Here is a 16206-nt window from a genome sequence, read left to right on the forward strand (position 1 = left end):
CTCGGATCCCCTCTCCTATCATGATTACGAGAAACTTCTCATCGTTTTTATCTCCATGTTATATTACCAGTCATATCACCAATCCCTATTGACCGCTTATTATCGGTCATACGTAACAGGCTTTACCTGGTTTTAATCGATTTACAATACTTGTATACGTGTACGTATGTGTCATGAGTCGATTAAAACCAACTAAAGGTTAATAAGCGTTATAAGCCAAAGGGTAGCTTATCGATTTGTTATGCAAAAATGTTCAGGAAAAAATAGATATTCGCCATTTCTACTCGCGAGTTATATTCATAATCTGAGGACGAAGATTCGCGAAACGGGATAGGACGAGTTATCATAATTCGATACTGCTGCATGATGAATACCTTACCCCATGCGCAAGCAAGCGAGGGCTCGTAGGTGAGGCCCGAGCACGTCGACGGGAACGTCCTCGATTACGGGCGGGGATCAACTATGCTCGACGATAGAGCGTCGGCGCCACGACGACGGGAACACGCAGACGCGTCTGGACCTGCGTCGGATGTCGGCGGACGCGAGACGGGAGGCGAAAGAGGAATCCATAGGGCAGACGTTCCGGCATCGTGCAGATGACTCTCGGACTGTTCACGGTAACGGCGCATTTAGTCGCTTCGCCGTCGCGATTACCGCGTAAGATCCTCGAGTCCGCCAGATAGGGTGCATCGACTAGGGCAGTGGCGACGTTCACGCACGTGAGTGCCGAAGGTTTCATCGATCCCTTGATATCGACGAGTAACAGGCGGGTCCGTCCACCCTGTCGGCTCTCTTTCTCTTTCTCTCTCTTCCCCGTTCGAACGCGGCGTCGTGACGCTCGTGGCGATATATCCCGAACGCCGCGCAAATCGGAGCACCAGGACCCCAAGCCGTAGAGCGATGACGTGCTCTACGAGGATCCTACGAACCACCTGTGAACCAGCTTTGTAACGCGAATCGAGACGCAGGAATACCTCTGGGATTATGAGCGTGTCTCTGAGTTCGTGATTGTTCGTGACTGATTGTCTCGGTGTAATTGTGCGACGTGGTCACGGTGAACCACATGACAGTGTGACAGCTACGGAGGTGTCCGGTAAGATATCGGAGGCAGGTGACGGTCGTCGGGTGGACTGAGTTGATTTGTCGCTGACAGGTAATGTCTACAAGTGATTCGATAAAGGCCATACAATGCTAGTAGGGATTTATAAAACCTTGTATTATGTGTAATATGTGAATATAATGTTAAAGTTCTGAACCGTTGAAGCTGATATCGATAGCTTATATCGATGGTATCGATGTTCTTGACATAGGGATGAAAATCAATTAGTTATAAATAAAAATAGTCGATGTATTTCGCTCTTCTACTTGAATGATCAAATTTTATAGATTTGTAGAAGATGGAAGTGGTATTGCCTTTCTTGCTTTTGCGCGTTTAGGTTTAGTAATCAGTTATTCTCTAAGATTTAACTCTCGTTCAAAATTGTTCTGATAGCTATCAGGATTAATGAAATTAAAGTTCTCATAAAAGTTCGATTTTCAATTTACATAATGGAATGTTTAAATAAAATAATCGCACCTACCAAATGTTACTGCAAAAATGAAGGAAACAGTGGAATAATTTATATATAAAGCAAAATGTTCTTCTGAGAGAAGATATACATATGTAACTCGTGTAAATTCAAGTGAACTTTTAAATTATTGCCGATATCTCACAAATAATTTAAAATAATGGTAATTAATTTAAATTAATTTAAAGTATTGGAACTTAAAAATGCGTGAAAGCAATGCAGATATAAATCCATATATTATATGAATATTGGAGGAGTTAAGGAATCTCATATTTATATAATCCGCCGAATTAGAGCTTACGTCATTTGGAGCTTAAAACTGGACACTGTTATATTTGCAGATTGATGACTAGTTGAAGGATCAAGGATAACAAACATGAAATACTTGAAAGTCGCGTTATTCACGTTCAATCTGTTAATATGGGTAAATAACAAGCTCTCTCTTTCTATCTTGCACGTCATGAAATTATAAATTACCGTTCGCACTGTCAAGTTTATCCTTCGGAGAAAAACGACCGTCTCTTTCGCACGCTCGTGCGCGCGGTCTCTGTAGGAAATGAAAAAATCAATTGGACGTCGTTCAACTTGATTCAGCATTCACTCCTCGCAGTGCTTAAAGGAGACGGTTGTACGGTTGATCTGCAAATCTGCGAGCAATCGGACATAAAAGTGTTATGCGGTTTCTTTGACAGTTGGCCGGCTGTACGGTACTCGTGATAGGCGCGTGGTTGCTCCTGGAGCCGAGTAAGGGAGACATCCTCAATCTGTTCGTATCTAACGTCAAGCCGCACGAGACCATTAATTTGATAGCTTACAGCCTCCTCGGGCTCGGCTTCACCGTGCTCACGGTCGGTTTCTTCGGCTGCCGCGCCGCTCTACGCGGAAATCAATGCATCATCGCTACCGTGAGTAAAAGGACACTTTTATCGCCCACTGCGTACCGTTATAGACCTTGGGTCAAGGTCGGTGATGTTTTTGTTGCCATCGTTCCTCAGTACATGAGCATGTTGGTCGCGCTTATCGTCACGGAACTGGTGACGGCTGCCATCGGCGGGCTGATGACTTACCAAATCCTGTCCGACCTCGAGGGGAGGCTCACCAGCAAGCTGACAGTGGAATACGGTCACGATCCGACCAGCGACATTCCCTTCAGCCAAAGTCTGGACTTCGCGCAATATAAAGTATCGTGTTATTAAATAATCATTCATCGGGACTTTATGCCGGGAGCTGACATTGCCTCCTTCCATTTTGAGCTAAACCCTTTTCCGATATTCTCGACTTTATTTTAACGTGAATTTTCTCCCGGACCCGCCTCGTAGAATATAAGATATCATCGCGCTAATCGATAATCGACCGTTGTCCTCGAGATTCTTTCAGTCAGTCAGTCTTTCGGAAACCGCTCGCTTCCTTTCATTTTTAGTCGAATCCTTTTGTGATATTCTTGATTTTATTTTAACGTGAATTTTCCTAAATCTTCTCTACATCTTTGGATATCAACTCCGAGGGATTGCGGGCATTGCTGGAGCACAAATTTAGTAATTAATTCTGTGCATGACGTTGCAGTAAAGAGCGAGTTCGTATATAATGCGAAGTATTTTTTATTCGGCATCGCTATTTAAAAATTACTCATCCCATTCTTTTTTTGCGACATACATTACGCGCTCGTAAATTGTGTTTCATGCATAAATGGGTCGCACACAACGCTTTGTCAGAAACGCTATGCTCCACGGGGTATCCTGTAATGGTTCGAGGAGCATACAGATAATTGAATTGCAGTTTAATTGCTGCGGAATTTACGGCGACGAGGATTACAATGGTACGGCCTGGTGGAGGGATGCGCAAATCTCTGGGAACAAGAGGCAGGTTCCTCTCACGTGTTGCGTTCTCAAAAATACCGAGGTACCTCCCATTCGTGAAGTTTAATGTTGTACGGAAAAAAATAGTATGATTGGCTCGCACACACAAGTCTGGTAGTGCTGACCAGATTCAATAGTGAGATTAATTATGAGGTTGAATTACAATGACAATATCTGGTTGCTCCAACTAGACTATGTCTATCAGAAATGTCACTTTAATCGATTTCTTGCCTTACTTGGAGTTGTCACAAGCAGGTCAGGCGCAACATTCTACACTGATGTTGTCGTAATTATCAAAGTAATTGAGGCCCATATTAATAGCCGCTATTTGAAACTCCTCTCAAGTGAGACATTCAGATTTGAACTTAAAGTCAGATGAAAGTTTTTCAGTTGAATTATGATATAATGTCACGTATATTATATAATTCAACTGAAAATTTTGGATCTAACTTTGAATAAAAATCTGAGTATCTTACATGAGACAAGTTTCAAGTGACAACTATTATTATTACGGTTTTAAGTCATATCAATAGTACATTACTATCACACGAAAATAATTAGAGCGATGCAATTATGCTGCTCACAAATGAATATTTCTGGTTATGTGCACTATATCTTTTTTTTCATGTACCTTTTTTAATGATACCAATGTGTCGTCTGTTTCTCATTATTCTGTATCTGATTTGCCACGACCTACGAGTAAAAGCGAGGGATCTTGTTTTACAGAATAAAAACACGGGCAGCCCAATGAGCGTCGTCTCCAGGGTTTTTCACAAAAATGTGAGTAAAGAACAGCGATGAAAAGCGAATGCATGCAAGGCGTTACGTTGAGTAATCTTTTGTCGCTGGCAGAATGAGAAACCATGGCTGCATCCGCAGCCGAAGGATGAGGCCGCGTGTCAAGTAGAAGACCAAGAGGCTCAGAAGGGATACAGACACAAAGAAGTACGCTTCGTGCCGTAAAATATCACCCGTTGCTTTATAGATCGCGTCGTCACGTATATCTCAAATAACATGATACGTTTTGTAGGGCTGCCTCGGAAAAGTCACAAACTGGCTGCAGTGCGAGAGTTTCACGTTGGTGTTTCTCGGCATGGCGATGGCAGGCATACAGGTGAGTCCTTTTGATGTACAACATTATCTTCTTCTCAAAGAACAGAAGCTAGAACGCTTCCAAAGCGACGCGACAACCTCGCATTCAAAGGTTTATGAGATTCTATTTGATGGGTTTCACTCGAGATTCTATTTCGAAATGAGCTTTCAGTCTACGAGCAACTTTGCAAAATGTATTTGCAAAGTTCAATTGATAAAGGTCGCTTAAAAGATGAAAGTTCCGCTTAAAGGATTTTTTCAAATGACAAATTTGTTGATTAATCTCTCTCGAGAAAACGATTTTGGTATACCTCCTTCCCACGTGAGGACAAGAAATAACCATGTAAATATATTTGTGTATTATAGACATTCGGAATAATAACGTCCGCCTTCCTCTGCCGGACGATACGGGACATGCAGGATGAATGATTTATAGTTCGCGACCTCAGTGAAGTGAAAAGAATGTCACGGCACTGATAACACTGAGGGAGCAAAGAAAAAAAACAAAGAACGAGAAGGGAAGAAACATATTCATTTTGTATTTTTATGTATCTCTCGCCATTCGAAATTCCTAAGCTCTGTTTCGGTCTTGTGTATCAGGACAAATGACGAGACTTGCGGAATTGCGATTACGGGATCTCGCGGAACGAAAGTAATCTGAATTTCTGTTCCAGTCCGTGAAATATTTGGTCGTAGAGAACATTCATGCAAGTTGTAACAATAAGTGCCACGCTTGATCGATATCTTTAGATTAATCCCAGTTGTGCGCGCGCGCGTTCGCCGCGCGGCATCCTCGAGCCAGCGAGAATGTGACCAATACCACCCCGCTGTACATATAGATATCGTGTCGTTGTCGTGTTCAATTCAAGTACTGACAAGTCGCGATGTTACGATAGCATCGTCGGCGTTTTACGAAGATCACTGGCAGGGCTCGACCAACAGCGCGAATTGTTAGTCGCGAAGTTTTCGCCCCGCGTTGTAAATACACATATATAACGGTGCCAACATGTCGAGCAACTGAATACATGCGTACGTGAGAACTTTCGGCCATTTTTCCTTCTTTCGGGAATATTTATCTATTTCGAGATGCGAAATCATTTTTAACACATGGTTATACACATGCATTTTTGGAAAAATATGTTTTTTTAATAAATGACGTTGTATGAGTGTATGTAGAGGAGATTGGGGCTTAGTGAGATAGGTGGACATAATCGGAATAGCATCCAGGAATTTTTCTATACACACCGTTAGTGTTATTAAAATAATATTGTTTCCATTATATCGAACAATTGTTTAAACAGTTGAGTTCTTTAGTTAGAGATAGTGCAGTTAGAAAGAACAAGAGAAAAATGAATTTTCCTTATTTAAAAGCATTAAATTCTGTCATTAAATTCTGTCACTTGTCTATGTTTAATTAATTTAATAATTGGAAAGTTTATGATAATAAACTGCCGAAATAATCTTTTTTAAAGTCTTCTGGCAATAAGAAATAAGACGGAAGTTTAAGAGAAAAATGAACATGCCTCTTCTCTCCCCCCCTTCCAATCAGCTACATTCTTCTCTAATAATCGTGTGTACGTGTGTGTTAGATTCTTATAGACATTTGTCGTCCATTTTATTAGAATGGGTGAAATGCACACATATATATTATAAAAAAAAAAATATATATATATATATATACAATATTGATGTACAAGAATGCGTTATATATATATATTCTGTAATCAAGGAAACGCTTTCCTCTCCAAAACTAATTTTCGAAGAATGTATTATGATAACTTGTGCCAAAGGAATTTATTGTATAATGAGTGTGATACAAATTTTAATATATTTTTATTTTGTAAAGACAATTGGCGAGAGAGAGAGAGAGAGAGAGAGAGAGAGAGAGAGAGAGAGAGAGAGAGAGAAATATTCTGCGTGTTTATAGAACGCGTCGTAATGATAATAAAGATATTGTTCTCTGTGCAAAATGGTGTTTCTATTCATTTTACATTATTACAAGCCGCAATATATACAACGCAATTAATATTGTATCACTGTTGGTCAAATTAATAATTAATGTCGAGAATTCCATTTAAATTTGAAATTATATATTGTAGGACTAAAATTTGCCGATATTTTGCCGAAATTAATATACAAATAAAAGGAAACAGCGTTTACGTACGCAGTGCACCACACAAAAATTTACAACAGCAAATTAATTTGTACGTAAAAATTAAAAAATAAAAGAAAGAAATACTGACCTATTACAACTTGCTTTCTTCGTAAAAGTAAACATCCCGTTCGTTTAGCGGTTGAACTGGTCGACAGTTTAGAAGTAATGGGCCATCTACTGAACAGATTTCTCGAAATTTTTCCACCTACGATAAACGATTATATGTACCGTCAATTATCAAGTCAACAATAAATATATTAACGGCTTTAATGTGTTGCTTTACTTGCAACGCAGATATAACGATCGGTTCTTTTTGGATAATCCAGGTGACGACTTCGTTGCAAGGAGGTTGACTGAGAGAACCGCTGTACGTATAGTAATCTCTGTCGAAAGGTGCAAAAATCCATTCCAATGGGAAAGGCGGTATGTTGGTTTTGTAATGGCTTGGATTGGAAATTTTCCACAAATTACTCACGATATGATCCAGATAAGGATTATCCATAGCGTTTATCTGCAATATTATGGGGCACATTACTATCAAGTATGATAAGTACGCGTTGTATTCGACTGGCTTTTCGATATGAGAAAATTATGCTACGCAATGTTCCCTGCCGATAGGAAAAGTTCATACTTGGAGGAAGAATGAAACTATCACTATTCCGTCCCTCGCTCCCAATATGATCGCGTCTTTTGGCGACTTAAGTCCGTGCTTCATATGAATAACTTGCAATTCCATGGGATAACGTATGTAATCCAAAGTGTGTTCGCTGCCCTCTTGGTTGGAAGGGCCCCAGTGAAAGAGTATGTTAAAGAAATCATATTTATCGGATAAAGGCCCTCCTTGAAGCTGAGGCCATGAGGATTGATCCCAAAATCCCCGAAGTATTACTATAAAGTAAACATATGCGATGCGAAGAACATGTTATATCATTTTAATTGCTCTACTTAATTTCAATCATGCTGTAAATTAATGAGTAGGACAGGATAAGAGAATTACGAGAAATCCTTTATAATTCATTGAAACGTACCGTCTAATTATATTGAATCGAATGAGAAGTAACATTTGTATTTTCATCGTATAAATATTCATCATGTGAAACAGAAGCATGGTCTAATTATTATTCAGTATATTGTTTAATATTAATAATATTGATTTATTATTTATTAATGATGACGTGTCGATATTTAACTTAATAATTTATTAATAATAAATTGTGTTTCTAGCTATAATGATAAACAGTTCTTCCCGTGTGTGTGTGTGTGTGTGTGTGTGTGTGTGTGTGAGGGGGGGGAGAGAGAGAGAGAGAGTATTCAGGAAAAATAAATATTTGTTATTTTCGCTAGGAAATTATTTTTGATTCAAATCATTAAGTTTGCAAAATATTTACCAGTATGCCCATCATTTGAAAGGGTCGTTGACAGAGGGACGCTATTATAATTGATCCATCGAAGCGGTTCGGATGGTTGTACTACAATTGCGTATCTGGTGGTGATATTGATGGGTGACTGATTGCTACCGGCGCTTTCAGGATATAGATCTTTCCAAGTATGTGGACCATTCTTGTGAGCGTATCCGAACGAAAAAGTGGGAGGGAGACACACATCGTTATCCGTCCATGTGAATACTTTGAATATCCATTCCACGATTTCGAATAGCAGAAATACTTCAGTAAAGGAAATGTTACCGTGACATCAGTGGGATTCATGATAAGAGTAGCATACGAATATTCGAAATATGACATAAAAGTCATATAGGCTGGTATTTATTTAAACATGTAACTATTACCCGGATTTTGCATCGCTATTTTATTTTATATTACTTTATGAAAATTCCTTAATTTCGTCGAAGCTATTCTCAACATTCGAAGATCAAGACGTGTGTCATTGGTATAATTTTTCTTGATCGCGATATCAATTAGCAATTATCCATAATTTAATTGTCACTTTTTGTCTTTTTGTAATACGTACTTGAAAGAAGGACGCAGCAAACCACTATCATATAGTCTGAATTGTCCATTTTTGTCATAATGCAATTCAAGTCACACATGTAATTTCGAGTTCCTCATCGAAACCGTATAAAATCGCTGATACTACTAATTTTTATGCATATGTATGCGTACGTATGCTTACAAGCAACAGTGCACTTTAGAATTTCTCGTGCATTTCGCGACGTAACAATTTCTGTCAAAAATACTTTCATATAAGTATGAAACGGCATGGAACGTCAAATGACGGTTTACTTAATCTCGAAAATCGGTGAAACTCACTTCAACTTGCAAAGACAGTATGAAGGGAGCGCGAAGAGATGGATTGCAATATCCAATGAAATGTAACATGTCCCGTTTAAAAGCAATAAACACTTAATTTCATTTCATCATTTACGTGCGGAATTTCGAAATTGTGATGTACAAATGACATCCAAATCCAGAAGCACACGATCACGTAAGTCAATAATAATTATGTGTTCAACAAACACTTCATTCAGTAGCTGTAACAAATTTATTAAGATTGCTTTTTCTACACACATTTACTTAAAAATAAATGTGTTTTACACGGGTGTTTATCTAATAAAGTAAATATAATTTATTTACGTTTTGCACAAGGAGAAAAATTACGCACGACATCATCTTCGGGTTTACCGAAATGGCGACAATCACCAGTTGATATTAATCAAGTCGCTGTGTGGACGAAAAAATTTCCACTCTTACTTTTGACTAATTATTGGTCAAATGATGGCACAGCGACAATCACGAACACTGGCACAACAGGTTATTTCGCCTTCCTTTCGATGCAGAAGTTTGTGAATTAATGTGCTATATATTTACTGAATATATTTAATAGTTTCAACCACTTTCAGTTAATGTGGAATTGACGAATAGGAAAATGCCGACAATGCGCGGCGGTCCTTTGAAAGATGACGAATTTCAATTTATAAACGCACAATTTCGGTGGGGCTCGTGTAACTCCCGTGGCGCGGAACATTCAATCAATAACGCGTGGTTAGTGAAATGAATTCAAGTCAATAAGAATTAAAAATAACGTACGCAGAACACTGAGTAAATACGTCCATCCATTGTTGTTTCATTTAGATATAAATTTTAATTAAAATCGCACACATTCTTGGTCTCACGAGCCGAATAAATTCTGCTTTTATTTATTTTTTGAATATTTAATATAACAGTCAATATAATTTTTAAACGTGGATTTAAAAAGGTATTCGATGGAGGCGCAAGTTATGCATTGGAATACGCGTTACGGATCAATAGACAAATGCTACGACAAGCCTGATGGGATTGCAATACTCTCATATCTCATGCAGGTAACAAAAAGTTAAATAAAAATTTGGTCGGAAAGACACGTGAGGATTTATACAATTTTTCCGACATTTTTACGTAAGCTATTGTATTTTCGGCCATTGTTACGATTTATTGAAGTAGATATATATTTGTGATGAAAAGGTGGTCGGCTGCTCGGGAATTGCAGATAATTCCGCACTCGCTCCGATCACTGATAAGCTTTTGGAAATAAAACGCATGGGTAGCACTGTGAATATTATGCCTGGTAATTCTAGAATATAAGATAATTTTTAATCAAAGGAATAAGTAAACAAATATCTATCTTCCGAAGAAATAGATTGTGTTCTTTGCGAAGATTTTTACCTTTCACTTTTCATTATTTTCGATCAAAAGCAAAAGTAATCAATTGTAACAAATTTATATATTTTTTGTAATTGTATACTTTTTGCTCTTATGAAAAAAACTTAATTGTGCGCTGGAAAATTCAATTCAAGTTTTGTATTTAACGTAATTTTGGTTAGTTTTATCAATACTGACATCTGTTTTAAATGATTATATAATTATAATTCACAGATTGTTTACGTTGGATGACGCATGCACTCATGTGCTCCACATATTACACTTATTCAGGCTCGCTTACCCTTCCCCCTTATAATGAGTGCGTTATTTGGATAATTTTGCCGAGTGCGATAAGAATCTCTCTTCGTCAGGTATTTAAGAAAAATATGTAAGTTGAATTAAAAAAAAAAGATCCAATTAAAAACGCTACTTGTATATTATTATTTGTATTCTGCAACAGATAGAAGCTTTCAGAAGTCTTTATAACCACAAGTGGGAACATATAGTGAGAAACTATAGATCCCAACATCTTCTTCATGGAAGAAGAATTTTCTACGCCACAGATGACGCAGTAGAGTGATCGAATCGAGAAATTTTATTACTTAGGAAAAAAAATTGCTTTAGCAAAAATTTGTATGTAAATTGGCCAATTTTAAAGATTAATAACAAACAACGAAACTTAAAAATGAAACATGAAAATTTTGTAAGAACTTAATCGATTTTGCACTCTGAAATGGTAAAATATCTTTTATCAGTTTTCATTTTATTGTATGGTGTTTTTAATTTTATTAACTTGTATTTCTCTCTCTTTTCATACTGTGTAACATTAAACTCACGAAAGGCCGACTGTCAAAATTTACATAATAATTTGACAGCCGCAAACGATACACGTGAAGCAAGTCGCGAACAAGACAACTGATCAGCATCGCGGAAAAGAGACCTCAACCGTTTCAGTACATTTGAGTGTGAGTTTCAGGCCGTTTTAAGAGAGGTTTACATTTTGTACAAAATTCTATAGCTTTATCTTCTTTTGATAAATTACTTTAAACTAATGCGACAATGATAAGTTACACAGATGGTGAGTAAGCAATAAAGGAAATATATAAGAGATCAGGTTATTTTTACATTACACGTATTACTTTTATATTACACGTTATACACCCCAATAAGATATTAATTCAAGCTTCAGAAAAGAGTGGTCAATCACCGATCGATCTGATTGACGAAATTACGTATCCTAAGAGATTTCCACCGTTAATCTTAAATGGACACTGGCTGAAGGATGGAAACGCAATTTTATTTAACAACGGTATGACAGGTAATTTAGTTCGTTCTAATATATCTCAGCTCGAATATTATTTTTGCAATCGATTAGATTTAATGAATATCTGTCTTCGTACTAGCTCAAGTTTTTTTAAACGGCGATCGAATTCCATCAACGGTGTCCGGTGGACCGCTGATGAACGATGAATACGAATTTCATAATGCGCATTTTCATTGGGGTGAAGACGATTGCAGAGGCGCTGAACATACGATCAATAGTACTTGGTACTAAAAATATTATTTCACCGGAGCATATATGTTAGATATATTTGGCTACCTCGTTTTTTAATCGACTGTAATCATTTTAAGAAAAAATAATCTAAAAGTTTTATCCACAATTTCATATTTGAAAAAATCGTAGGTTCTCTATGGAATGTCATATGGTGCACTGGAACCGGAAATATTTAACCTTTGAAGATTGTCTAAAACATAGAGATGGTCTTTGCGTGTTAGCCTATTTATTTTTGGTATGCAACGACTTATAATATGCATGCAAGAATATTTATATTCGTTTTTATGAATGAGTATCTTGCAGGTGCAACCAGGATCTTGTCAGTGGAACAATATCAAATTTGAAAGAATCTCAGCAAATTTGAAGTACATTCAGGACGCTGGTTCAGAGACGAAAATTCCGCCAAGTGAATGTCCAGGAAATAAAGATTTATCTCAATATTTGAAATCTAACGATATTGCCGCAATTTCAGATTCTTTATCTTGGATGCGAATAGCAACAGACTGCTCGAGTTATTACACGTACCATGGATCTTATAATATTGGTACTAATCCGGAGTGTGTTCAATGGATCGTATTTCCAGCTATTAATTCGATACGATCGTGCCAAGTGAGTTATTTCTGCAGATTATAGGGATGCGATTAATCAAAAAAAGAAATCTTGCGAGATGATTATTGCATGATAATAGTCTTTATCAATCTGAAATTAATATTAATTACTTATAAGTCGATAAATTTCTTTTTTTTATAAATGTATAATATAATATAATATAATGTTTAAATATATTTAAATAAAATTTTCAGGTTAACGAATTTAGAAAGTTGAAGGACAAAAACGGTGAATTCATCAAATCAAATCGGAAAGATATTCAGCCTTTACGCGAGCGAAAGATATTTTTAGCAATATCTTGACAAAGATTTTTATCTTTAAAACTTTTAATTTTTAATTTTTTGTTATATTATCATGAACTAATCAATACATAATGCTTTAATTTTTACAAGTAGTTCAAATTTTAAAAGAATTTGTAAAAGAATTGTGAATGTAATATGAAACTATAATACATATCAATTTTTATGTATTAGTTCTGTATAATTCCGTGAAGCAAATAAACATTTAAAATTTATTAATAGATTAACTGATAAATATATAAATGAATTAGAACCAATTTTAAGGATATATCAGTTTATATCAGAATACATTTGACATACTCATATTCATGATATACTCAGAATATGTCAGAGAGTTAAATATATAAATATATCACAAAATTACACAGTTCCCATAATTATTATTTTGCGTTCCTTTTAAAATTTAAATTGTGCTTTATACCCGCCAGAAACATAAAATTGATGCTTCGTACTACAAATACAAATCAAAAGATTCATTGGTTTTTAACACAGATTAATAACCACTTCGCAACACAAACGCAAAAACTGATGCCTTTTGTACTTACATAATTGTGCCATCTGATCTTTATTCTACAGTAGGACGACTTCACGTCTATCGGATGCGCGGTAATTTTCCCTTTCCAACGGTTTTTATTTCAAGCCGCTATGGCGTCTGCGAGTAAAATTATTGACGCTTATATCGACTCGCGCTCTAATCCTTAAAAGTGGGTCAACTGTGGCGTAGGTCAAGACGCGACGCGTAAACAGTAGGCCGAACGCGTACGTGATGGCACGCAGCGGCGTGGCAACGGCCTTGCCCCCACTCCGTCGTTCAAACAAAGATGGTCGCATCGACCACGTGCTCACTTCAGCCACGCGTCACCCCGTTATTTCTCTCGTTCAGCGAGACAAACCAGTGAAACATAGTGTGCCGACAATAGGTGGCGCGTCTCGCGCAAACGTTGAGCCGACTCGAAGTCTGACGTCGATGTCGCAGATTTAAACGGTTCTAACTCACAAAATAGTCGACATAGCGACATAAAATAAAAAGCAATTTCTTTCACACGTGCCTATGTCCCTCTTCCACTGTCCATTTGAAAGAGTCGAGTATCGTGATCGATCGAAGCACGTCAAACACGCGACTCTTACATTCGCGACAGAATCTATTCCTTTATTCATCTCGTCTATTATAATAGTGGAAAGATTAATATTATAAATAATATAAATAATATAAATAATATAAATATTATAAATAATATTGTGAAGATCAAAGTGTAAAGAAATAATTTGTAATATATTCTCGCGATATATACTTCACATAAATTATATTATTACACAGGGTGCATGGGTTTAAGTACGATTTCCATCGTGCACAAAACACATCAAACAAAATCCTATACCATTTTTCATACACCTTTATGATTAAGATATCAATTGAAGAACACTCAATAACATATTTCTTAACATTTGTCAAATTAATTATTTTGTTATCACTATATATTCTCTCTATATTATATATTTTTCCTATCACTGTTTGAAAATAGATGGGATCATCTGTGTACACCTCACGATTGTTTCTCCGGTCGATTGAGTCTATTAAACGAATCGACAATGGCGCAGGCTCGTCCTACCGCTTCTTCTAAAGCTTTATACATGCGGATAAAGAACGCTTCTCTGTATGGCTGAAGATTTAAGTCAAGAGTTCCCTGTTTGTTTTGCGTCTGTATATTTTGCGATTGATCGGTCGACTTCGCGCCACGCGCCTCTCGCAAGTTATTATTGGTTCCTCGCGAAAAAGATGTTGATCTTTGTGGCTTGTGATCCACTTTCAACGTGGCCACGGGCTGCTTCTCTCGTATCAAGCTGTTATTTTTTACAAAATCGCTTTCAGCTTCAAAGAGATTCGCGAAAGCGCACAGTACGTCGTACACAGCGTCGCTCTTGTTGTCGCGAGTAACATCGTGTAAAGTGGGCCTGAGACACCGTTTACAGAGCTCGTAAAATCGCGCAAGCATATCGCGCCTGTAGCTTGTCTCTCCAATTTGTAAAAGAGTATTTCGCAAAATATCCAGCGACAAGTTCCAGGCTGGCGCGTTTTCATCGGCGATCTCGCGATGCATTTCACGCAGTTGCATCACAACACTCGGATGGTAGAAGTAACGAGGATTCAGAGAGCTGAACAAATCGCTCTCCAAAAATAGTGTTTTGTAAACCGGCTCGGGCGGCTGGCTGTGCTCCACACCGGCTACAACTTCCTCGACGATGGAACGTACGATCGAGTCACGAACGCGGCGATCCAGATACTCATCGATCGCTCGATCATCCGTCGATTCTGTGTCTCCATCGACCGCGCAGCCCCAGAAACGGAACACGAATTCCGAGGGACTCAGTCTCGGCTCCGTGACGAGCCGCCAGCACTCGGTGGAGACCCCGTGAACGCGAGATCGATACCATACCTTGATCCTCGCGAACTGACCTGGAAGTACGAGCCCTCTCGTCTTGTTAAAGAAGAACGGACTGCTGCGCTTTCGGATGGTCGCGCCGGTTAGTCGACACGACGAATCCCGCCAGTGATACAAGATTACGCGGCTGCCTCTGTTCTCGAGAGAGATCTCCTTTTCGACTCGCTCATCGATCTTACTCTCGAAAGTTACAGACCACATAATGGCTTCGGCGTCAGTTGCCTCCGTCCCGCAAGAACACTTCCTCCAAATGAATTCTCGATCTTGGATCTTCAGAATCGTCGTCTGATCGACATCCTCGCATGACTCCTCTTCGTCGGGCTTTGTAATGGATATCAGTGGAATTCGCGGTCGCGGTTTCTTCTTTCGAAATGCCCGTCCTCGGACGGCCAATGCCGCGATTTCCGGCTCCTTGGGCAGCAGCAATGAGATTTCTCTAGCCAGCTCGAGTTTGCGCGTCTTGAGATATTCGTCACGTCTCCAGGGTTCTTCCTTGATTTTCAATCCGACGAGATCCCGCTCCTTCGCCGTTAAATCCGGCAATCCGATGCGCGTCAAGTCGGGAGGAAGGTTCAGCTGCTTTCTCGTGAACGTCAACGACACTTCCGGCAGGGAATCGTCGCCGCGATCTGGCAGCAGCTCGGCTGTTCTCCAGAATTCCGGCCCGCCGCGATATTTATCGGGAATTACGGGTACCGGAATGCTCGCGTGTTCCATCAGCTCTTTCGTCTCGACGTAAGCACGATGCCTCTCCGAGGAGCCTTGCAGCTGATCGATTTGCGAGCGGCCGGTAACGAGTTCGATACGACGACTTCGTCTCTGCCGATCTGCGAGCCATCTCTTCCAATTCACGAGACGACGGTCTTCTGAAAGAGATGCATCGCTTTCGGACAAGGGGTTATCCCTGGTAGTTATGATCGGCATGCGAGACCGCTTCCAGGTTAGCGGTTCGTCGGATTTGCTGATTTTCCGCGCAAAGTCCATTTCCGTCAACAA

General features: G+C 38.7%; 5 protein-coding genes across 10 annotated transcripts; 3 read left to right on the top strand and 2 right to left on the bottom strand.

Annotated features, from left to right (window-relative positions):
* Positions 1 to 488: 488 nt before the first annotated feature.
* On the top strand, positions 489 to 6517 carry LOC116842370 (tetraspanin-11-like). The gene is made up of 9 exons (XM_032811491.1): positions 489 to 1153; positions 1910 to 1992; positions 2261 to 2473; positions 2564 to 2749; positions 3345 to 3467; positions 4151 to 4204; positions 4277 to 4369; positions 4455 to 4538; positions 4883 to 6517. The coding sequence occupies exons 2-9, from the start codon at positions 1945 to 1947 to the stop codon at positions 4943 to 4945; spliced, it is 864 nt and encodes a 287-aa protein (XP_032667382.1). The 5' UTR covers positions 489 to 1153; positions 1910 to 1944; the 3' UTR covers positions 4946 to 6517.
* LOC116842369 (carbonic anhydrase 1-like) lies at positions 6497 to 9281 on the bottom strand. The gene is made up of 5 exons (XM_032811490.1): positions 8640 to 9281; positions 8060 to 8335; positions 7303 to 7559; positions 6955 to 7182; positions 6497 to 6876 (listed from the first exon to the last, which is right to left on the bottom strand). Exons 1-5 carry the CDS (start codon positions 8716 to 8718, stop codon positions 6763 to 6765), a joined length of 954 nt encoding a protein of 317 aa, XP_032667381.1. The 5' UTR covers positions 8719 to 9281; the 3' UTR covers positions 6497 to 6762.
* On the top strand, positions 8944 to 11271 carry LOC116842372 (carbonic anhydrase 2-like). 4 transcript variants are annotated; one of them, XR_004377717.1, is made up of 8 exons: positions 8944 to 9113; positions 9275 to 9439; positions 9529 to 9670; positions 9885 to 9990; positions 10130 to 10232; positions 10541 to 10677; positions 10767 to 10939; positions 11182 to 11271. XR_004377717.1 is itself a non-coding variant. In XM_032811495.1 (7 exons), the coding sequence occupies exons 1-7, from the start codon at positions 9083 to 9085 to the stop codon at positions 10884 to 10886; spliced, it is 804 nt and encodes a 267-aa protein (XP_032667386.1). In that variant the 5' UTR covers positions 8944 to 9082; the 3' UTR covers positions 10887 to 11017. The 4 variants fall into 4 exon arrangements, 2 of the variants coding, with proteins under 2 accessions (XP_032667386.1, XP_032667387.1); XM_032811495.1 differs by lacking the exon at positions 11182 to 11271 and having other exon boundaries at positions 10767 to 11017; XM_032811496.1 differs by lacking the exon at positions 11182 to 11271 and having other exon boundaries at positions 10541 to 10694; positions 10767 to 10896.
* Positions 11051 to 12823, top strand: LOC116842371 (carbonic anhydrase 2-like). 3 transcript variants are annotated; one of them, XM_032811493.1, is made up of 7 exons: positions 11271 to 11384; positions 11490 to 11624; positions 11710 to 11854; positions 11991 to 12096; positions 12165 to 12267; positions 12334 to 12470; positions 12665 to 12823. In XM_032811493.1, the coding sequence occupies exons 1-7, from the start codon at positions 11366 to 11368 to the stop codon at positions 12770 to 12772; spliced, it is 753 nt and encodes a 250-aa protein (XP_032667384.1). In that variant the 5' UTR covers positions 11271 to 11365; the 3' UTR covers positions 12773 to 12823. The 3 variants fall into 3 exon arrangements, with proteins under 3 accessions (XP_032667385.1, XP_032667384.1, XP_032667383.1); XM_032811494.1 differs by having other exon boundaries at positions 11051 to 11271; positions 12165 to 12470; XM_032811492.1 differs by having other exon boundaries at positions 12165 to 12470.
* Positions 12824 to 14313: 1490 nt separating this feature from the next.
* LOC116842292 (MYCBP-associated protein-like) lies at positions 14314 to 16194 on the bottom strand. Its single transcript, XM_032811268.1, has one exon. The coding sequence runs from the start codon at positions 16192 to 16194 to the stop codon at positions 14314 to 14316; it is 1881 nt and encodes a 626-aa protein (XP_032667159.1).
* Positions 16195 to 16206: the final 12 nt, after the last annotated feature.

Source organism: Odontomachus brunneus, unplaced genomic scaffold (assembly GCF_010583005.1).
Source record: "Odontomachus brunneus isolate Ranch 3 - 2012 unplaced genomic scaffold, Obru_v1 Obru_scaffold_024, whole genome shotgun sequence".
Taxonomy (NCBI): Eukaryota; Metazoa; Arthropoda; class Insecta; order Hymenoptera; family Formicidae; genus Odontomachus; species Odontomachus brunneus.

Bases quoted from the DNA above. Each gene is read 5' to 3' on its own strand.
- LOC116842370 (XM_032811491.1), top strand. From the start codon at position 1,945: ATGAAATACTTGAAAGTCGCGTTATTCACGTTCAATCTGTTAATATGG. The intron at 3,468-4,150 runs GTACCTCCCATT...CTTGTTTTACAG, and splicing joins GCGTTCTCAAAAATACCGAG to AATAAAAACACGGGCAGCCC. The intron at 4,370-4,454 runs GTACGCTTCGTG...TACGTTTTGTAG, and splicing joins AGGGATACAGACACAAAGAA to GGCTGCCTCGGAAAAGTCAC.
- LOC116842369 (XM_032811490.1), bottom strand. From the start codon at position 8,718: ATGTGTGACTTGAATTGCATTATGACAAAAATGGACAATTCAGACTAT. The intron at 7,183-7,302 runs GTATGAACTTTT...ATAATATTGCAG, and splicing joins TAGTTTCATTCTTCCTCCAA to ATAAACGCTATGGATAATCC. The intron at 6,877-6,954 runs GTAAAGCAACAC...CGTTTATCGTAG, and splicing joins TCGTTATATCTGCGTTGCAA to GTGGAAAAATTTCGAGAAAT.
- LOC116842371 (XM_032811492.1), top strand. The intron at 11,625-11,709 runs GTAATTTAGTTC...TCTTCGTACTAG, and splicing joins ATTTAACAACGGTATGACAG to CTCAAGTTTTTTTAAACGGC. The intron at 12,471-12,664 runs GTGAGTTATTTC...TAAAATTTTCAG, and splicing joins ATTCGATACGATCGTGCCAA to GTTAACGAATTTAGAAAGTT.
- LOC116842372 (XM_032811495.1), top strand. From the start codon at position 9,083: ATGACATCCAAATCCAGAAGCACACGATCAC. The intron at 9,114-9,274 runs GTAAGTCAATAA...GTTTTGCACAAG, and splicing joins ATCCAGAAGCACACGATCAC to GAGAAAAATTACGCACGACA. The intron at 9,671-9,884 runs GTTAGTGAAATG...GGATTTAAAAAG, and splicing joins CATTCAATCAATAACGCGTG to GTATTCGATGGAGGCGCAAG.
- LOC116842292 (XM_032811268.1), bottom strand. From the start codon at position 16,194: ATGGACTTTGCGCGGAAAATCAGCAAATCCGACGAACCGCTAACCTGG.